General features: G+C 40.3%; 3 protein-coding genes across 4 annotated transcripts; 2 read left to right on the top strand and 1 right to left on the bottom strand.

Annotated features, from left to right (window-relative positions):
• Window positions 1-3,022: 3,022 nt before the first annotated feature.
• LOC149286303 (G protein-coupled receptor family C group 5 member C-like) lies at window positions 3,023-7,721 on the top strand. Its single transcript, XM_089494221.1, has 4 exons — window positions 3,023-3,038; window positions 4,385-5,464; window positions 5,769-5,833; window positions 7,653-7,721. The coding sequence occupies exons 1-4, from the start codon at window positions 3,023-3,025 to the stop codon at window positions 7,719-7,721; spliced, it is 1,230 nt and encodes a 409-aa protein (XP_089350347.1).
• A 5,334-nt stretch (window positions 7,722-13,055) lies between these two features.
• LOC149286304 (tRNA-splicing endonuclease subunit Sen34-like) lies at window positions 13,056-15,804 on the top strand. Of its 2 annotated transcripts, none has more exons than XM_089494262.1 (4): window positions 13,056-13,317; window positions 13,769-13,918; window positions 14,145-14,399; window positions 15,617-15,804. In XM_089494262.1, the coding sequence occupies exons 1-4, from the start codon at window positions 13,056-13,058 to the stop codon at window positions 15,802-15,804; spliced, it is 855 nt and encodes a 284-aa protein (XP_089350388.1). The 2 variants fall into 2 exon arrangements, with proteins under 2 accessions (XP_089350388.1, XP_089350389.1); XM_089494263.1 differs by having other exon boundaries at window positions 13,056-13,269; window positions 13,727-13,918.
• An 881-nt stretch (window positions 15,805-16,685) lies between these two features.
• LOC149286305 (glutamate-rich WD repeat-containing protein 1-like) lies at window positions 16,686-20,808 on the bottom strand. The gene is made up of 7 exons (XM_089494267.1): window positions 20,574-20,808; window positions 19,967-20,084; window positions 19,683-19,848; window positions 18,855-19,068; window positions 17,861-18,003; window positions 17,350-17,547; window positions 16,686-17,003 (listed from the first exon to the last, which is right to left on the bottom strand). The coding sequence occupies exons 1-7, from the start codon at window positions 20,806-20,808 to the stop codon at window positions 16,686-16,688; spliced, it is 1,392 nt and encodes a 463-aa protein (XP_089350393.1).
• Window positions 20,809-22,804: the final 1,996 nt, after the last annotated feature.

The raw sequence follows: 22,804 nt of genomic DNA on the forward strand, positions 1-22,804 counted from the left end.
TATGTATGTATGAAATGCGGAGAAACCGGTATCTTCTCACTGCAGATATTATACCGCTTCTCCTGGAATACAACTATTAGTATTTCCGCTGGCAACGGAATTATCATAACTCATAATAGTCACTGGATTCGGAGATTAAATATTAAGTCAGGGCATTTTACATGGGGTGGAATAAGGTCATACAGAGAAACGCTTGTGTCTGAATTAAGGAATCAGAGTCTTTCATGATTAATTTGCCCAAATGTCCTTAGTCACTTTAAAAAATGGCAGTTTATAACGGTATAAAGGCGAAATGTTGCACCTAAGCAACATCTTTAAAGCAAATGTTCATTAAATACCAATGTTAGTTGAAAGTTTACAATTTTGCATATGCATTCTGCCAGAACTATATATATATATATATATATACATATACATACATATAATTAAGGCAGACCTATGGACAATGCACCCCACATTTGCATAGCACCCCACCACCTTGTGCCACAACTCATTTCATAGTGTGCCGAACAAAGGTGTTTGAAACAACCCTTATGTTATACAAATTTAACCATTATATATATATATATAATATATATAATATTTAAAAGGCTAAAATAGTTTTTATCTTTTCATTGGGCTATTTAGTTTTTTTCTTTGGGAAAAGTCCCTCCTTATTTTGAGCTTGGATTGTTTATGCAGAACACACAAAAAAAAAAGTTGGGAATTCCCGATGGGTCACTTGAAGTTACGTCAGCCAATAGGAAGCCTTTGTAGCATGGGCCACCCAATTTAACCTGGCCGCTCATGAGCAGAACAATGCAGTCATCGACAGCTCCTCAATGTGGCTTATGCTAGAAGAAGTGCAGTTTATTTTTGAAGCCGTCAAACGGACAAGGACAAAGCATTCAGGATTGCTAGTTTGATGTGCTCATTTACTACCAATTTCAAGTGGAAATCCAATATACTTTTGGTAAGTACTTTTATGAAGAAGTCAATAATAGTAATGAAAGGGGGACAACTCTGGCTTAGAACATCTTTTAGTTTAGGGTCTTCTTGTCCTCCACTTGGATTTATGATGTTGGTTACTGATGCATTGATAACTTATATAACATGGATAACTTGTTGGGTGGCTTTACATTTTTTAAATGTAGAGTTCCAGCATAGTCTACAATGTTTTAGTCTTATCTTAGATTCAGGATAGCTTTATGCCTATCCCATGCTTGTTTAAATTCCCTCACTGTATTCCCTATACAACTTCTGCCAGGTGGCTGTTCCATTTATCTACCACCCTATCAGCAAGGTTAAACTTAATTAGAATATATCTAAGCCTCTGTCCTTCTCGTTTTAGACAATGACCTATTTTTCTGACATTCTCCTCCTGTACTTTGTGAAATCCCTTAAAGCATTTAAATATTTTTGTTACATCTCCACTCGCTCTTATTTTCTCCAAGCTGAACATATTAAGATCCTTCAATCTTTTCTGATACTTTTTATCTTACAAACCACTTACCATTTTGGTAGCCCTCCAATGTGTCACTATCCTTCTAGAGATGGGTCTCCAGAACTGTACACAATACTCTAGATGAGGTCTGACCAGAGATCTGTTAAGTGGCAGATCTACCTCCCTCTTCCTGCTACTAATGCCTCTTGCTATGCAACCCGGCACCCTACAACACTTTTTATCATTGCCTGCTTACCTTTAAGTCATCAGAAATAATTACTCCTAAGTCCCTCTCTTCTGTTGTCACTGACAGAACAGGGTTCCCTATATTCTGCCCTGGCATTTTTACATCCCAAGTGCATTATTTTACATTTATCAACATTAAACTGCAGCTGACACACTCTCGCCCATTCTTCTAATTAACTTAAATCGTTTGCCATTCCACATGTTCCACCTTAAAGGAGTATTCTGTTGGAGAACTTTGTATAACCTGCAAATAGACATACCTTACCATTAAGACTTTCTTTAACATGATTAATACAAGTATAGCCACTGTAATACCTTAAATAAAATGAAGGAACCTGAACACTGGTGCCCTGAAAATCAGTGACTTAGCTAAGGACCTCCATCTGTACCCATTAGAATTTTGCTTTTCCAATGTCACAGCCATACAAGTCATGGGATAATATTAGATATTTGGTTATATGGAGGAGTATTAGAAATAAATGTGTTCACACATGCTTTCTCTTATTGATGGAGCTTAAAATGGCTTGTTTGACTGTGGCACCTTCACTTGAAACACACTTGAAACTCTTACGCAGCATTACAGTGCAGTTAGGGTGGTTTACAAAACTGAGACTTATGGCACTTTCTGTAAAACAGTACTGGTAGCCAATAGTAATTTCTTCTGATTAGCTGTACATTGACGTGGTACAAGTATATAACAAACAATATATCTAGAAGTAGAAAATGTATTAAAAATGCAGTGGGGCTTGTTGTTGACATAGTGTGTTAGTGACCGACTCCTTGAGCAGATTGTGGTTTGGAGTAAGAGGCATCTCTAATATTGCGTGCTGAATAAAAATATAAAAATACAGTTTTGTATTAGTTGGTTCAACAGTTATCTTGGTAACGTTTAGGTGCAGATCAGGTCATTGTGGAGAGTTAAACCATTATAAATATAAGTATAAAAGGCACTTTGGGCCGGGCAGCGACAAGGTTGGAAGTTATCAATTTAAGTTTTGTAAATTATTTTGGCTCATAGTGAAATAATAAATATAATACATTTTTTGCACTGGAGTAGGGTCTGTAGGAGGTGGCACCACGTATGGTAAAGTGGTCCTCAGGTTGTGGGGTCTAACAACCAGGGCTCTCCGTGCCATATATCTCTTCTCACATTGCAGCTTTTACCATATCTACTTTCATTAATCGAAACCTTACAGCTTATACTTATGTTTGTGTTTAATTTCCTAAATCTTCACAAAGGCTGCCTGAACCATCATGAATCAACAAATCAGCCTCCTAACAATACGGGAAAGATAACTTAATCAGAAGGAATAATCATGCAGATAATACAATATATATATATATATATACACAATGCTTATTGGAATTGGTAAGAATCATTATATAGTGTTATTTATTGTATAAAGAATTAAATGTAGGTAGAAGATCTGCTTTAAATCGGTTATTGACTATATAACTTGATTTATATAGGGTTATATACTACTAGGGACATAATAAGTAGTGCATCGCATAACAATTTTGCCTTTTGAAACACAAGCCAAGAATGGCCCTGCTCAATTGAGCTTACAATCTAAAAGCGCTTGGCTCTTTGTAATAAAAGATAAAATAATAATCAGTCAAAGCAAAAAACAGCTGTAGTTTATCAATTAGACAGACTCTTCTTTGCAAGTGGACTACAGGGTTTACAAGACCTCTATTGTGGTAAGATATACAATGTTAAAGTGCAGGGGGCACTGATAACCTTTATAATATGGCCAAGCTTAAACCCCCCCCCCCAGTAAAAAGGCCAGACAACCTGTCCCCGCTAATTAATTCATTGCATTTGTTGATAGAAAATATTTTAGGACTCCTAAGGAATTCCTAATAAGAAAAAAAAAAGGCTTTTGGTGCTCTGGAACTTTCAGGTTATAAAAGGTTCAATATTGGGGGATGGGGGATAAGTAGACCAAGTGGAATTCCAAGCTCAATAATGCACGGCGTAACTAAATACAGATCTTTTTTTCTTCCAAAAACTGTTGTATTAAAAATACAATTTTAAATAAATTTGGACTTTATGATGTATCTGATGAGATGGCTCTAGAATAATTTTAATTTAATCTTTTTTTTAATTAATAATTTTTACACACACACACTTATTGCCTCCTAGGGTATGTGCAAGGATGTTTTCTTGTCCTTGTTGCGGAGTGAATAGTTACATTCTTACGATCCCATATGAAGAAGCTGACTTCTTCATTTCGAACTCTGATTCGATTACATCTAAGAATCCTAGCAGGTGCTTCTCCCTCTAGTATATCTCAGTTGGTATTATTTCGATCATTTTCTGCAGTGCTATACAATCAGTCGAACTTCCTTTGTAAATGCAGATAAATTATTTAACAATATGATTTTAAGAAGCTATAGTAGCTGTGAGGACCAGTCTCAAAATCAGATGGTTGCCACCATAAGAGTAAAAGAATAACATTTCTGTATCAGACTATCGAGTTAATATTTGAAGATTCTGCTATTGTTACATATGAAGTCTAAAAAAATTACAACGTTACAACAAAAGTGAATATCTATAAGTGAATTTGTTTCTCTTAGGGAAATGCAACATTCTTTACAAAAATATCATACAATAAAGAAAAAAATACATTAGTATTGGTTTGATTTGCTTAAGTTGTCCACTTTCAATGATGAATATCAATGTCGTTATTTTCTATTATCTGTTTCTTACAGAAATCCACCAGACTATGGCTAGCAGATACTACCTGTTGATCTTATGGTCTGCGATCTACATGGAAAATACATTCGCTCAGAATCTCACAACATCATCTATGAACTTGCAGAACATCTCAGCTTTGCCAGATGGATGTGGCCACTACGTCAAATCAATGTACTACGCCCTGTGCGATTTGAAATCAGCTTGGGGGATCATAATAGAAACTGTAGCAGCCTTAGGAATTTTTACCACCCTCGTATTAGCTCTGATATTCTTGGCTCTCGCGCCTTCTGTTACTCGAGATGAGCGCAAAGGTTCCATAGCCATTAACTTTATGTTTCTAATTGGCGTACTTGGCATTTTCTCTTTGGTTTTTGCCTTTCTTATTGCACCGAATGCTGCCGTCTGCGCATGCCGTAGGTTTCTTTTTGGGGTGCTATTCGCCATGTGTTTTGCATGCTTGGTGGCACATTCTGTAAGGCTTAACTATCTGGTGTTGCAAAACCGTGGTCCTGGAGGATGCTTGGTGTTTCTTCTGGCCATTGGTCTATTCATGGTAGAAGCTGTAATCAATGTGGAATGGCTTCTCATCACAAACGTGCGTCACAGCCTTTGGTCAGCAGAATTGCCTGGCAGCCCTTGTAATATTACCAACCAAGACTTTGTGACTGCATTGGTCTATGTGATGTTCCTTATATTGGCTTCACTGCTTATTCCTTGCCCGGTTCTATGTGGACATTACCTGCAGTGGAAACGTCATGGCAAATACATTGTGGCAACAGCATTTTCCTCTATTATCATCTGGGTTACCTGGATAACGATGTACCTCTACGGCAATGAAAAATTAGGCTACAAGCAAGTTTGGGATGATGCACTTCTAGCAGTTGCTTTATTAACAAATGGCTGGGTGTTTATTTTCTTCTATATTATACCCGAGCTTGTGGAAATGAAGAGAGCGGGTTATCAATACGAAACAGACAGCCTAAGTGTAATGAAAAGACTTTCAGAATCTCCCCCATCCATTATAGTTGAAAACAGAGCGTTCTCAATGGACAATCTTGAAGCAAATGAACAAGCAGAAAACCGGAGAACACAAGGTAAGTTTAACAAGCTGATCTCTATTTGACTTCAATGGGTGCTCACAAGCTGTTGATTAATTCCCATTGACTTCAACACACCACGTAGAAAAAATAGTTTGCAGGTCGACAAATTATTTTGTGCTCGTCTTAACATTTAGTGATTTTAAAATCAATACTTGAGGGACAGTTAGCTAGCGGAAAAAAACGACAGACTGAAAATGAGGGTGCTTAAAATCTAATAGGCGTTCTCACAGTTCATAAAACTCTATGCCTTTTAAGAAGTCGGCTCCAGTGTAATGAAATGTATTTCCTTTCTCTGCAGATAAACCAGTTTCTCCGTATGGTAACTACAGTGGAATTTATCCGACTTTACCTTTGTATCCAGCGGTACGTACGCAATGAATGATATTTGTGGCTTTTCCCAGTTTACGGAACACATGCTGGTGTTTTGACAAACGATTATAGTACATGACGTAACCTGTCACTATAGTAGTTCTTTGGTAGAACATATGCTAAGGGGGATTAATGTGATGATCATTAAATCAGGGAAAAAGAGAATGGCCAGCATAGTATGTAAAATGTGTTAACCCCGGTATGCCAGGTGGGTTTTAAGTAGGGAATTTGTTAGATAGGGTTAAGGATAGGTAGGAGATAAAATAAAAAAACATAACTTCAGATTAAAGTCATTTAATGCTAGCTGTGTATAATTTATATACCTGCAGAACTGTTTTTTTTTTTTTTATTCCAATATTTAATTTTTATTCATGAAAAAATAATTTCATACATATATGAATGTTTTTTTTTTAAAAAAAAAAAGCCATACTTGTCCTGAAAAAATAAATAATGGTTGAAGAAAGACATAAAACAAAAACTACTCTGGTCCCATGGTGTAAAAAAGCCCCGGCCCTTAAGGGGTTAAGCTAAAATGATGTACATTTTTTTTTTTAACTGTTCAGGGGTTATCCCCAAAGCAAATACCTATAAGAAAATAGTCCCTTTAGCTATATAAAATACCGTATTTGCTCGATTATAAGACGAGGTTTTTTTCAGAGCAAATGCTCTGAAAAATACCCCTCGTCTTCTAATCGGGGTCGTCTTCTAATCAGACCTCAAATAGAGGTCTGATTATGAGACTAAGATCCAGATCCCCCGCACCGCTGCAGGGGACCTGGATCCTCCTGTCTCCCCCCCACACACACACACACTTACCGGAGCATCCTGCTGTATTGCCGGGGCAGCGGGCTGACGTCTACGCGATGCACGTAGACAACGTCCGCTGCAGCCGGAAGGAGGTGTGGCTAGCAGCGGGGGTTGTCTGCGTCCGTCGCGGATACCTTCCCCGACTGTCAGAGATCAGTGCGGCACCGGTGCGGGGAACTCTGATCTCTGACAGCCGGGGAAGGTATCCGCGACGGACGCAGACAAACCCCCGCTGCCAACTCCACCTCCTTCCGGCTGCAGCGGAAGGAGACGTCAACCCGCTGCCCCGGCAATACAGCAGGAAATTGGAAGCACCGGTAAGTGTGTGTGTGTGTTAAATGGGGGCATAGGGCATTTCTGGAATGCCTTATACCCCTATATGCCACTCTGGCACTTAGTGGGTTAAAAGGCATATTATGGGGCAGAGTGGCATATAGGGAGGTATAAGGCATTTCAGGAGGCAGAGTGGCGTTAAGGGGGCATTTAATAAGGCACTCCGCCTCCTGAAATGCCTTATACCTCCCTATATGCCACTCTGCCCCATAATATGCATTTTAACCCCCTAAATGCCAGAATGGGATATAGGGGTATAAGGCATTTCTGGAGGCAGAGTGGCACATAGGGGGTCAAAAGGCATATCATGGGGCACAGTGGCATATAGAGGGTTAAAAGGCATATCATGGCCACAGTGCCATATTGGTGTGGCAAGCCTGGGGGCAGATGTGTGTAACTGGGGGACAGGTTGGAAAATACAAGGAAATAAAAACAAAAAAAATATTTTTCTCAATCATAGCTTTTATTTAAAAAAATAGTGTACATCAATTAACATTTACTGGTAAAACTTTTTTCCTTTAGGGTCGTCTTATATTCAGGCTTTTTCTTTTTTTCCTAAGTTAATATTCAGATTTTGGGGGGTCGTCTTATAATCAGGGTCGTCTTATACTCGAGCAAATACGGTACTTAATAAACATCCCATAAAATGTTTAACAATTTTCTTTCATTACAGGAAATGGAAACAGTGAGCCATATACATCTACCGAGAGTTTCGATGGAACCCTGGAGATACCATCTATAAATTACAGATCCTCAAGCAGTGACGTCTTTTGGACTGAAGCAATGATTCTTCCAGCATAACATGTTAAACAGAGCTCGATGGCCGGGTGTGAGACAATACAATTGTGGGAATCCTGTGGGAAGCAGATAATGAATTTTATCTACCCTGGCTACCAGTTCATCTTCTCGGCTCTATGAATATTTGATAAGAGTACACTACATATGAATTATTCTCAGCCTGATTTACTTTGCTTTCTACTTGCCAGACAGTCCCCCTGAGCCTTTATTAAACCAACCTGTTAAGGTTTGGGAGAACAAATGTTTACTTGGTAAGAACAGTGTAAAAAAAAAACACTAAGCCAATTATGGCCACTGATTTCGGATAGGAAAGGGATATTTGAGTTGATTACTTGTAATTATTTCGAGTACGCTGGCATTGAAGGTGTTGGTTGTATGTGACAAGTAGAGCTTCTACTTTTAGTGTAAGATGAAAAGCTGACATAATCAGTATTCATACGTACTTAAACAATTGTTGATTAAAAACAGAATTACTGCCAGAAGGGAAAATTACAGGTAATTCACAAGTGGCTCTTATATCTTTTTAAATCTCAAAACTAAAAAATAAAATCTCAGGTGTTTTTTAAAAGGGGGGTCATATTTGTGACATGGCCACTAAGGCTCATTTCAAATCATATCCCAACAACATTAATGACTATGTGGGCAACCCATGGAGAAACAACGACAAGAGATACCTTTACCAGATAAAGACCAGGTGTGGAGAAGTCTTAGATTCCTTGACATTTTGGCCACTACTGTCTGTCCCTTTTTCTATGTTAATGATTACTCTTTGAGTGTAATACGAATCAAAAGAATACAGTATTGTACATTTTTTGAAACTGATATATGCAATTTTAAATATCTTACCTGCTGTCATAATGAGAATGTGTATATGCATAGCTTTGGAAAGTGTAAATAAATAAACCTTTGTAGAAAACCCTTTATATCAGTTATAGTATTGTTTTTTTATATATACATAAACTTAGCATCGCAACATTTTTAAAAATATCCAAATTAAATTGCATGGAAGCAGGACAGGTAACCTGATGGTGACATCACTTAAGAATTATTAGTATGTTACATTTTTATTTTTCATTTATTTAATCACATTATGATTAGTAAGCTGGGCTCCATTGACTTGCATGGTTAAATGCAGCACTTGTATTCAACCTGCAAGGGAAGCACATGGTTCTCAGGAACTTGTTTATTTTTTAGTGGGTGACACCATCTTACGATGGAATAGGTTTTCGGTGGCGCTGAGTTTCAACTGATCGCCTTCTAACTTCTTTTAAAGCAGACGGCCAGCACCAAATTTACTATATTTACACATCATCGCTTCAGGGAGGGATCAGACAGGGCCCTTGCCGTTGCTGAATGCCTTAATATCGAGGCATTACAGCAACACCGAAAAAAAGCGCTTTTTGATCGCGTACTGAAACTGTTGAACATCATGCTGTGCAACGCACGTCAATTGTTGTTAACTGGATGAATTTCCATGACGTGCCTGGCATGTCAATTGTCGTCAAAGGGTTAACTTTTAAAAACATTTTCCGTTATTTATATATACACTCACTGGCCACTTTATTAGGTACACTGCGCTAGTACCGGGTTGGACCCCCTTTTGCCTTCAGAACTGCCTTCTTTCTTCATGGCTAACTTTCTACAATGTGCATATGGTCATGATGGCATCACCGGGTTGCTGCAGATTTGTCAGCGGCACATCCATGATGTGGATCTCCCGTTCCACCACATCCCAAAGATGCTCTAATGGATTGAGATCTGGTGACTGTGGAGGCCATTGGAGTTCAGTGACCTCATTGTCATGTTTAAGAAACCAGTTTGAGATGATGTGAGCTTTGGGACATGGTGCATTATCCTGCTGGAAGTAGCCATTAACCTGAAGTGTTGATACAAGGCAGCATCGGTCCATTTTGTTTATACCAGAACCTGACTCTGCCAATCACTACACTTGAAGGGGAAAAAAAAATGTTTTCACCGTATTTGCTTCAGAGCAAATGCTCGGAAAAATACCGGTCTTATAATCGGGGTTGTCTTATAATCAGACCTCAAAGGTTCCCCACACCGCTGCGGGGAATTCTCTCTGACAGCCGGAGGGTGTATGCGTGATGGACGCAGACAACCCCCGCTACTAACGGCACCTCCTTCCGGCTGCAGCGGAAGTTGCCTACACGAATCGCGTAGACGTCTACCCGCTGCCCCGACTAAACACCAGGGAGTCGGAAGCACCGTTAAGTTTGGGGGAGGGGAGTGTTAAATGGGGGGGGCCATAAGGCATTTCTGTAGGCAGAGTGGCATATAGGGGGTCAAAAGGCATTTCATGGGGCACAGTGGCATATAGAGGGTTAAAAGGCATATCATGGGGCACAGTGGCAGTTAGAGGGTTAAAAGGCATTTCTGGGTCAGAGTGGCAAGTCTGGGGGCAGATGCGCATTAAAAAAAATAGTTTACATGAATTAACATTTACCGGTAAAACTTTTTTGCTATAGGGTCATCTTATATTCAGGCTTTTTCTTTTTTTCCTAAATTAATATTCAGTTTTTGGGGTGTCATCTTATAATCGAGCAAACACGGTAATTTCTTAAAACCCCTACAGACCCCTAGCACAAAAAAGAGTCTAGACGACTGTTATTTCTAAAATAAACAGTGGTCATCGAGCAGTTTTTAGTATTATACGCATGTTTGTAAGGTCTGCACTCTGCAAGTACGCCAAAGTAATGATTCATTCGGTGCAGTGTGTTTTACCGAGAACCTAGTCCAATTATTACCGCTACTTTAACATGGCCATTTACTTGCGTAATAGTAACGCATGATAAGGGCCATATTGCCCAAACTCCTGCTTATTTCTGTACAGATAGAGTTCCCAGCTTCAATTTAATTTTTGGTTCATAAATTCAACGTGAGATTAGAAACAGAATCAATTTGGAGCTATTGTTGCAAAAATTAGAATTTTTTTTTTACCCCATTTTCTACCCCTTGGACATGGAGATTAAGCTGTGGTTTGTTTGTAGCCATGCTCTGCGGTTTAGAATATTTGTATCTCTCGCTGTTTCGCTTTAATGTTTATAAAACAGTAGAGAAAATATGAACGCATTTCCGGAAATGCCATATTACGTTAATTTTAGCACGATATTTATGCATACGAAAGCTACACATGGTGCTATCCGGCCATTACTAGTAAAACACAGAAGTTTTGCCGTTCTTTTCTTCATTCAGTTACGTTTTTCACCCGTGTGCAGTTTAAACGCTGAGGTAAACATAACGAATTAAGCTGGAATCACCCGCCATGACTCCGAGGTAAAGCACAGCGTCTATTCCCGCTCACGCAGCATTAGCCACGTTACCCCTGCTCTGCGTAAAATCAAAGCCCCGCCTACCCCTTCCATTGACAGGCAATGAGCAATATGGCCACGCCCACCCCGCACAAGGGCGTCTAATCTATGCGCCTCAAATGGGCCCAACATGCAAGAAAGAGGTAACCCTTCGCGTGCGTCGCACAGAAAATACATGGACGCTCCGACTAACGGACGCTCGATTTACAAACATACCGTATGTAAGAGCGCATGTAACACGCCGCAGGAGAAAGCAGGGAGGCACGATAATTCGCCTGATGCTCATTAGTCGCGGAGCCTCATGGGATTTGTAGTCCACACCAGGTGTACTGACAGCGGCTAATTCTGTCTGTGAGGAAACATGCAGTTGTAGTAGTGCCATGTTGGAGATATATATACGGTACATTTATTAGATAGATAGATATGTATGTAGAGCACATGTTTGTACAGTTTTGTGGTAAAAATGTCATATAACTTGCCCATTATAACATTAATTCCTGTGTGACTATGTATATTATTATTATTAACAATAACATTTTCTGCAGCACTTCTTACAGTCCAAACGTTCGAGGTAACAGAATGTCAGAATGTTACAGAATCTTGTGATACTTTTTTTATTGGACAAATATTGTTTTCTAAAGATAAACTTTCAGTCAAAAGCATTTTTCTCCTAAGTACGGTCCGTACTTTCAAAGGGTGTGACAAAACTAGAGCTGACGGACTAAGACAGAGCGTATCAATTTACAGTTTAGAAGGAACGGGTATAGATAAACATAAGATATATATATATATATATATATATATATATATATATATATATATAAATAAATACACACACACACCGCTCAGCCATAACATCACGGCCACCTGCCTAATATGTGTAGGTCCACCAAAACAGCCCTGACCGGTGGAGGCATGGACTCCACTAGACCTCCGACGGTGCGCTGTGGTATCTGCACCAAGACGTTAGCACCAGATTCCAGAAGTCCTGTAAGTTGTGAGGTGGGACCTCCATAGATGCATCCTGGTGCCATGTGCTCTCCAGTTAAGCAACGCACCCGGCCATCTACGTGATGTAAAAGAAAACGTGATTCATCAGACCCGCCACCTTCTTCCATTGCTCCCCGATCCAGTTCTTCTGCTCACGTGCTCATTGTAGACCCTTTCGGCAGTGGGCAGGGGTCAGCTGCCATGCACTGTGTGTTCTGACCACACGGGCCAGCCTTCACACCCCAGGTGCATCAATGAGCCTCTGCCGTCCATGACCCCGTCGCCGGTTCACCGCTCTTCCTTCCTTGGACCGCTGCAGCTTGGAAGGACCCCACAAGAGCTGCCGTTTTGCAGAAGTTCTGACCCAGGTGTCTAGCCATCACAATTTGGTCCTTGTCAAAGTTGCTCAGATCCTTACGCTTGACTTGTTCACTTGCTGCCTAATATATCCCACCCACTGCCATGATAACTTCACCGGTCAGTGGTCGTGATGTGATAGCTGATTGGTGTATATACATTATATATGTTTGATCCTATTGGTGTGTGGTGAAGGTCCTTCTGTCATTTAAAAATGTTTAGGGCTGCTTTGGAATCTATACCGTTCATATTTCCTCTATACGTTTGCTGGTAATGATTCCAGAAGCATATGTGTCATTAAAACATTTTTAAAATAGATCTCAACTTAAAAGTAGATCAGATTTTTTTTTTATATTCAATTTGGTGATCTTTTCTAATGCAGTTTTATGTGTAACTGATTTTTTTTTTTCTGGTTTTATTTACTATTATTGATATTCTGTTACCCAGTGAAGTTTAATTACCTTTTTAATGTGCTTAAACATTTAGTTCATTTGAAAAAAAAAATGCTTTTATTTACTATATGGTTGTTTAAAAAAAACAAAACAAAGAAAACTAGAGACCCTCTCCGTTTTTTCTGCTTTTAGTTTTTCTAAAGGCCCACAATGATTCTAATTCACCTCCACGAGGGGAAAGCGTTCGTGTGGAAAGCGGAAGATGTCCAAGAGATCCGGGAAAAGCATGGACTGATCGGGAACCTTGTTGGAGCCCTGGTGAGGAAGCCAAGACAGAACGCCCGGCTTGGTCTGCCACTGCAGCTGTCATCGGAAGAAACGCGACTGCTTGTGGAAATTGGAGCAGCAACACTGGTGAGCAGCGGCTCGGGTGAAAGGGAACACGCCAAGGGTGAAGATTTGGCCATGGTACGTCTACAGTAACTCTTTCCAATGTAAAGAGATTCCTTTTTCCTTATAGCTCAGGTACCTTGGAGCTTAAACTTCTATTATTACTTATAATAACTTTATTACCTTCCATCCTCGTATCTCTAATTAGTTATACTAATATCTTGGATGGTGACAGCTGTCCTTTCGTGATCAGTAAGAGTCCAAGATTTCTGTATTACAAACTCTTGAACTGTCAATAGTTCTTGAGAGGTGGCTAAGGAATCAGAGTCTTGAGGTCCATGTCAGCCTGTTTAACATCTATGACTGCTCTATTGTCCCATCAACGTATAGATGGGGTAAAACTGCACTACATGTTAAGATGATGGGAGCAATATAATTTGTTATGATTGCCTATTCACTTTATAGAACTGTTTTATTGCAGGACAGTATAGGTTCTAACTCTTCTACGGATGACGAGGAAACGTCTCGGCCAGAGGTTGATGCTCACAAGCAGTTTTTAGAGGAAAGCTATAAAGAACAAGGACAGTTGGCTTTGGAAGAGAAACGGCGCACATTGGAAAGATTGTCAGATCATATCGCTGAAGGAAGGACCAAGAGAAAGCGGCAACATGATGAACAGGAAGGTAAGGAATCTTATTATGGTCTTTTAAAGGGACAGTCTGGTCCCTTTAAATTGGAGTTTATATTGCATGGACGTTAAGGCATTTTGCTGCATGCAAATGGGTGCAGACATTCTTATTGTTATGAAAACTTCTATTTAGTGTTTTTCCTCCCTCCTGCTAACGCTACTATTATTGTGTATCTTTCCCTTTTTGTTCATAGGCACACAAATGGAATGCTCCACTCGAGGGCCAATTAAGGAGCTTCAGAACCTTGAAAAGACTTTTAATTTTCCTCGAGAAGCAATGATGGTGCAGATTCCTACAGCTCGAACCCCTGTCGGGAGTGTGCAGCCCGTGGATCTGTACCAAGCCTCTGTGGACTGGCCATATAGTGGACAGCCGGAACATGAAACTCGCTACAAAGTTTTTAAGGACCTTTGGGAGAAGGGCTATTTCCTTACCAGTGGCAACAAGTTTGGAGGAGATTTCCTTGTATATCCAGGTAAGAGAACTCTAAATGCATTAAAGCGCATATGAAGGCTAAAGTTGCATGTGGTCCCATATTACAAATGCATATACATTTACCTTTCTCTTTCCCATCAGCTATTTGGGGGAGGAGGGAGGGTTTCTAGTGAGACCCACCATGATTTAAAGGGAGCGCTTTCCTGAAATCTTGGATAGTGGTGGAGGCAGCTTCTCCCAAAGATATTTTTTGGCAGGTTTAAGAGGTACTTACAAAGTACTTTAATATGCATTGGGGTTTTGTTTTAGGAGGCTGCAAAAATGATGTTGCACGTACTGCAGATTTGCATTAAGACGGCCTGCATGTGTTCTCCTTCGGAGCGTGTGATTGTAGTGGACCTGGTTAGAATAGGATACTGTTGGGTTTATTTTAACGTGTCAGCACATTCTTGTTGACGTTGCGCGTTTATTTTGAAGTTTGTGCAAAGAGGTCAGAACGTGAACTACTAAAAAAGGGGGAAAAAGGGACTGTTGAAATGACAGCATATGTCCCAAGGGCCGTTCACAGATGGCCGTAGTGATTTTCAGACACTGTGCTGTGTAGCTGCTAAAGCAGATTAGCGAGGATCCTGGGCCAAGGGGGAGATCCTCACAATGCTCTGGAGCTGAGCGCTGCATGGTGGCCCTTTGAATATGGTGGGTGGTCCTGCCTTGACCGCTCCCCTTCCTGCCTGTGGCCACACCCCCAACACAGGTGTTCAAATATGGAAAACATGGACTGTGTTGGTCCAAACAAACCAGTGGGGTTAATAGTTTCTATACCATTAATAAGAAATCATTTAGCGCCAGATTTTAGCTCTGTTTTAATTGGTCCTTGTCATAAATTCGATTTACTGGACTATTATCAAGATGGTAAAGGGGGGGTCCAGGGTGCATGCTGATTCTGAAAACAATATGTATACTGGTCTTGTATGACTTCTTGTAAGCATAAACATGCATAAAGTAACTGACACAGAAGGACTGCTACAGTTTAAGATACACGGTAAATGTTTTAATTTGCCCTTTATCACTAGTGCCATAGCATCCAACAGTCTGCCTTTTTATTAAAGAGATATACATTGGGAGTATGAGGAGGTTTTCCTCCTTTAAGAAGGTATGGGTAATAAACAGAGTGGCTTCCTACATCTACGTAGTGAGGAATAAGAATGAAACTATGAAATCAATGCTAGATGTCCTTTTTCGTTCCTTTTCATACAGGTGATCCGATGCGGTTTCATGCACATTTCATCGCTCTCTGCTTCCCACAAAATAAAAAGATCCCAATGAGTGACATCATCACTGCTGGACGCCTGGGAACCAACGTGAAGAAGACAGTGCTTCTTTGTTCACCAAATCAAGAGGGTACAGTGACTTATACATCTTTGCAGTGGTCGGGGATGCAGTGACGTACGATGTGGATTTCAGCCCATTGACTACATTACAGAACATCTGTGCAGATAGTTCTAGGATATTTTGGCCCCTGTCGCTGCTAGAGTAGATTGAGCCTGCCCGATGCAGACTAAAGCGTAGCGGCAGACGCAAAGATATCATGTAAAAAGAAAATCCCGCACCGAAGCTTCCTTTTTTTCTTTTAGCACGATTTTCCACTGCTTCAGATGGATGTTAATTAGCAGCGAGACATGTTTTCTGTCCTGAAGATTTAAAATTGTGCAGGATTGTTCATCATTAAAGCTACAACTCAAGAGCAGAGTGAAAAAGTTTGATTTGACTTTCTGCTATCCCTTGAAGCTACAGCACTGTGGAGATGCACCCACCCATTCAGCACGATAAACCTCTTTGCTATACAAATCCTTTATTTAAAACATAGATGTTACCCAAAAGTCTTAACTGCTGATCTAAGAAATTATGGCTTGTCCAACCCGTGGTACACCGCAATAGCCTGGGCCTTCGAACCACTAACACAAAGATAAAATGGTACTGAACTTATCTACACTAAAATAGAAAAATATTCTATATCAACTTTATAACTGATCAGAAAGACCAGTAGTGAGTAGCAAATAAGACGTTTCTCATTAAGGGCAGATGGCTACGGAGGACAAAGGGCTGGAACACATATGTATCTTCTATGCAGCAAATACTTGGTAGAGTAGAGTAAATTACACTTGAATTCCACAGCCTTAAGAAAAAAATGACAACCGCCAAGCAGTACCATAAAACTGGCAGGGTAGGATTTAATATATTGTAAGTAAGGTGACCTCACACAGAGCTTAAGCAGTCCAACAAAGTATGATGTTTGGCAACAAAATACAAAGTGTACAGCACAGCCTCACACACTTATAGTACGGAAAACATTGAAGCCAGACAATGCCGTACTGATAACTATTCCTGGGCATTGCGGGTGCCAGTGTAGTTCCTTAATGTCTTTTTCTCCTTGATGGACAAAAAGTAGCTGAGGAGGAATAGTTGCTAACGTAGGGTCATCCGTTTCTCCTTCTTGGTCTTGATCTCTTTCAACAGCAAGATCCCACTGTGTTATCTGGTCATCAGCACCGGCCGCTGCAAACACGCCACTGTCCGTAGGGTGCCACTCAACCGATGTGATGGGGGCCGTGTGCTGCTTGAATTTGGCTACGCTTACTCCCTTCTGCAAAGAAAATGGGACATAAAGCAGGTGGTAGATCCCAACAGGCCCAACCCATGGCCAAATACACAAAATGCATTTTGCTTAGCTACAGCATTGATTAGCCCAAGAGTTTCTATTTCACAGCCTGCAAGTAACGAGTATAATGTTTATAACGTACCGGGCTCATTAAACATTAAGCCTGAATTATTATATGCAGAGGCTTTAATTCAGCAGATATATTACACAGTCACTGTCACAATGTCACCGCACTACCACAACTACTCATACTACTCCAGTGATGATCTTCGAGGATGGTATCACACGCACCTGGGTGCAGCAACAAGACAATACCAAATATGACACTCACTTGAAACTGTCGCAAATCCCAGATCTTAAGAAGACCGTCATCTCCTCCGCTGACAATAAATGGTTCGTGGCGGTTCCAGCTGATAACATTCACATCACTATCGTGGGCCTGGTTGGTCGTCAGCATGCACGCCTTATTGGGGGCTGCTCGAGTGTCCCAAATACGAATAGAGGTATCAACCGAACAGGAGGCAAATACCTGTTGTGAGCAGAGATGGGAAAACATGGACACTTAAAACATCTCTTACTGTATTAATACTGGTTAAATAAAGACTCGAAGGGATGTGTAACTGCTCTGATGCAGGACTGTATTCACTAATCAGACTCATCCAGAAAGTGAGAATGGGTTCACCTTAAGTTTTAACCACTGTTAGAGAAATCACCTGAATAGAAAACGTATTCTTTTAGTATGCGGTTGCTTAATATTGGCACACAACAAGTTATGCAGAGGAGTTTAGCTATGTTTGGAACATGGTATATGCTGACTGCGCAGTTTTAGCCATGGTATTTACCGTGGCTTCAGTGGGAGACCACTGCAGATCTTCAACAGATTTCGTATGACCTGTGAAAGGCCTCTGGTCGACATGCCACGTTCCTCCTTCCCTGGGATTCCACAAATGAATGTTTTTGTTGCAGTCTCCAGTGACCAACTGTCCTGTAAAAGTTTGTTAAAAATTAGAACTGTAATAACGCTAGGATCCTGAAGGAAATCACATAATTGTACACAACACACACACAGTATCGGGACACCTGACCATTACACCGACAGGGACTTTGATGACATTGCATTCTAAACACATAGACATTAATATGCAGCTATAGCAGCTGCCGCTCTTCTGGGAAGACTTTCCACAAGATTTTGGGGAGTTTCTGTGGGAATTTTTGTCCAGTTATCCAGTAGAGAGTTTGTGAGGTCCGGCACTGATGTTGGAGGAGAAGGCCTGGCTCACAATCTCCGTTCCAGTTCATCATAAAGGCGCTCGATGTGGTTGAGGTCAGGGCTCTGTGCAGCCAATCAAACTCTTCTGCATCAAACTCATCCAACCATGTCTTTATGGATCTTGCTTTGTGCGCTGGGGTACAATACTGGAATAGCAGGGCCCTCCATAAAGTGTTCCCAAAATGTTGGAAGCATAGCATTCTCCAAAATGTCTTGGTATGTCCCTTTCAGCTGAAAACAGAGATTGCAAGCCAGACCTTCTCATTCAACATCAGTGCCTGACCTCACAAAAGCTTCACTGGATAATTGGGCAAAAATTCCCACAGAACCACCAACTTATTAATGTCTATGTATTAAGAATGCAATGTCATAAGTCCTGTTGGTGTAATGGTCAGGTGTCCCAATACCTTGTCCATATAGTGTGTGTAATTAGTTTCTACATGAATAACACGGACGTGGAAAACATAACCCTGCTTTAATCCCTTTAAGAAGCATAAAGCATGTTTCAACTGCAAATACAGAAAAAGCATGAAGCCCATAAGAAGCATTCACTCATTCAACCATACCTGGGGTCTTTGGTGACCAATCCATTGCAAAACCCTCAGTCATGTGACCCGAGAAAGAAAACACCGGCTTGATCTTGGATTGTTCTTCTTTGATAAAAGCAGCCAGCGTCTGTGAGTCTGACACAGCTGCGATCTGTTTTCGCAGATCATAAATCTCTACCTGGCCCTTTTCTGACCAAAGAGCAGCCACTGGAGTTTCACCAAATGTAGAGACCTGGGAAAGAAAAATCAGCCGGATACACAACTAGAGCAACAGATTCCTCCATACATTAAACTATACAGGATATCCTTTCTTATTCTCACTATATTAAAGCTCATACTGGGGCTACAACACACAAAGAGGAATATTTCCGTTCCCTTGCTGGAAGTATCTTTTCTAGATCTTTTCTGGTTTGACAACAGGGCATGGAGAGAGGAAAAAAAAGGGATTCTGGAACATCTGGAATCTCACTCCCAAGTATGACAGATTCCAGATGTTCAAGAATCTCATTTCTTCAAACCACATATTAATATTTTTTTTTTTTTATTATTTAACTTTAGTATTCATATAAAAAAATCAAATAGCTCCTTTACTGAGGAACTGTTTGGCTGTAAATTATCTACAACCATAAGCCGTAGGGCATACCTAGAAAAGCGTATGAATAATCTCATTATTATTATTATTATTATTAACACACAAATAACGTTAGATGCTTTTTCAGTGGTTGATTTGTTTTGTTGTTTCTTTTTTGGCTGAACGGTTCTTATCTGCTGTCTATCTCGGATCTGCCAGTTTCCATCTTTGTAATAAAATGTTCATTTATATTAAGTTACCCGATCTGCACTTACCCGAACTCTGTTTACACCACCATAGTGAGGAACCATCGCCAGCTCCAGCTGTGGCTTTTTCTCTTCTTCATCTTCATCCTCACTGCTGTCACTGCTTTCAGAATCCGAACCGTCTTTCTTCTCTTTGCCTGTTCGATGCAAATTGTGCATCTTCATTACCAACATCCTACACGAGAAAATAAATCAAAATCCATCAACTGTAATTTGTATTAGAAACCAATCCAATTATAAATGTCTTTCCGATAACACTGCATGGAAATAGCGCTCCAAATTAGTTGTCTTACCTGTTGCCTTGAGCGGTGTCAGCCTGAGTCCCAGCACAAAGAAACATAGCCATTGGGTAATCTGAACGGGTTTCTCCGAGGTTATCCGAAATTACATCAAAACTTAGACATGGAGCGCCTGCGAACAGACAAAGATACGGAATCAGCTGAGACTTCAGTCATTATACGCACTGTAATTCAGGACCGCTGCATGGTCCCTTTGATGGTCCATGATACACTTGCCAACCAGCAGCTCTTGAGCCGGCTCAGAAAATGCTGTGGGCAAGGGTCTGTTCAGAAACCTGTGTGCATGCATGGAAAATGCTCCCATTGATTGGCAGCTTCAAGCAGCCAATCAGTGACAACATTCCACAGATGAGAGGAGCAGCCGCAGAGCTGCAGCTTCTACCTCGGGGTATATGCCCTTTTTTTCAAATTTTGAAGAACGCTTATTAAAGTATTCATAAATTACTGTAATGATCATTCTTTAGTGGGCTGTCAGGGGCATTAAGCTGCCCTTTTAAGCCATCAATTAGATTTGCTGCTGCCTCTCAGTGATGTGAGTTCCAAAACAACTACATCTGGAATCCAGACTGTTAATCCAAATGAATACAAAGAAATACATTACCTGTCTGAGCTTGGTGATACAGGACATAGGCGTCCTGATCCATCACAAGCTCTTCACCCTCCTGCAGAGGCTCAACGCCGGGCAAATATACCCTTTGTGGACCTTTTTCCGTTTCCCCCTCCTCGTTCGCTTCCATAATATCATCCTCGTCTCCTTCGTCGCTGTCTGTGTCCTCCATGCCTTCATCTTCACCCTCTCCTGCCGCTTTCCATGTGGGATCCCCTGTGCCTGCCATGTTGCAAATGCAAAAGACGTAATTTCCGCTGACTTCAACTCAAGCATCTCGCATGCACTTTCCGGCGTCTTTTTTTTTTTTAAATAAACTTTATCAGTACATGTTACAGAACTAACGCGCACAACACATGAAAAAACCGCTGCAAGGATGAAATCGGGACAAACATGATTAATAATTAATTATTTATTAAAAGAAAATCCAAACGCACTTGTAAAGAATTAGAACTGCATCCATTCTGCGTCCCCCCATTGTTGGCGTAGTACTGTATTAGTGACATGGTACATAGCTGCCAAAAGTCCTGAATTTGCCACTACAGTCCCCATTATCGGGCTTATGTCCTTGCTGTGGTTAATTTCGACTATGTTAATTTTCACAACAGCAAGATGTTAGAAAATGCTCCCATTGATTGGCAGCTTCAAACAGCTAATCAGTGACAGCATTCCACAGATGAGAGGAGCAGCCGCAAAGCTGCAGCTTCCACCTCAGGGTATATGCCCTTTTTTTTCAAATATATATATATATATATATATATATATATATATATGATTTTGCATGAAAAATATGGGGGGGGGGTACACACTAAACAAGACGCCGTTTTCCTCATTCTAAATTATACAAAGCTAATGCAAATTTGGTGATTTAGTTTCATTTTTAAAAACATTTATAGGTCAAAATATCCAAATATCTTTGGAATGTAAGCCCTACATTGTGTGTGTAGATGAAATAAGAACCACATGGCTGCACAGAGATCAACTGAGTAACAAATGCAAAGCCCAAATAGCAGGTATAGATCAAATACGAACCACATAGAAACACAGAGGTCAACTGAGTAACACATGCAAACCTTGCATTGTGTGTGTAGATCAAATGAGAAACAGATTAACAAATACCTGTAAACATTTTTTTAAATAAATACCCTAACAAGATCTAAAATTTAAATAATAAAAAATGTAAGTATGCATAAGTGTATAGCATACCTCCCAACATTTCAAGGCACCTTACACACTGCCTTTACACACACCTGCCCATAAAAACACATATACACAAACACTGCCCTCACACACATCTGCCCATAAAGACACATATACACATACACTGCCCTACACAAACACATATACAAGTGCACTGCCCTTACACACACACATATACACGTACACTGCTGTTACAAACACCTGCCTTTACCCACACCTGCCCATCAGTGGCGTCTCCAGGTTTCATATTTAGGGGGGGCACATGGGGGGCCAGGGACCAAAGTAGGGGGGCCAATTATAAAACGGTACATATACACTATATATATATATATATATATATATATATATATATATATATACACACACACACGTTAGACGTGCATTTTTAACTACATAATATGCACTTATCTCTTTGAAGTAAAGACTGATTAAAATATGATTTCAAAATAACAGCTAAAGTGACAGTTATTTTTCATTCTTTAATATTAGCCCCTGCTGACAATATATATAAATATTAGACCCTGCTGCAGATATATAGAAATATTACACCCTGCTTCCGATATATATTAATATTAACCCCTGCTGCGGATATATATTAATATTAGCCCCTGCTGCGGATACATACTTATATTATACCCTGCTGCCGATATACATAGAAATTATACCCTGCTGCCAACATATATTAATATTAGCCCCTACTGCCGATATATAGTATTAGTCCCTGCAGCCAATATATATAAATATTAGCCCCTGCAGCCAATATATATAAATATTAGCCCCTGCAGCCAATATTTATTGATAATAGGCCCTGCAGCCAATATATATTAATATTAGCCCATGCTGCCGATATATATAAACATTAGTCCCAGCTTCCGATATATATTAATATTAGCCCCTGCAGCCAATATATATTAATATTAGACCCTGCTGCCAATATATTTGCCACACTGACTGCAGATCAGGGGAAGACAGTGAGAGTCAGTGCAGTGTTCCCTCCTTCTGACTGCACCGTGACATTGAGAGGT

The sequence above is a fragment of the Sceloporus occidentalis genome, unplaced genomic scaffold (genome assembly GCF_023333645.1).
Source record: "Sceloporus occidentalis isolate IW3139 unplaced genomic scaffold, rSceOcc1.0.p SCAF_70, whole genome shotgun sequence".
NCBI lineage: Eukaryota > Metazoa > Chordata > Lepidosauria > Squamata > Phrynosomatidae > Sceloporus > Sceloporus occidentalis.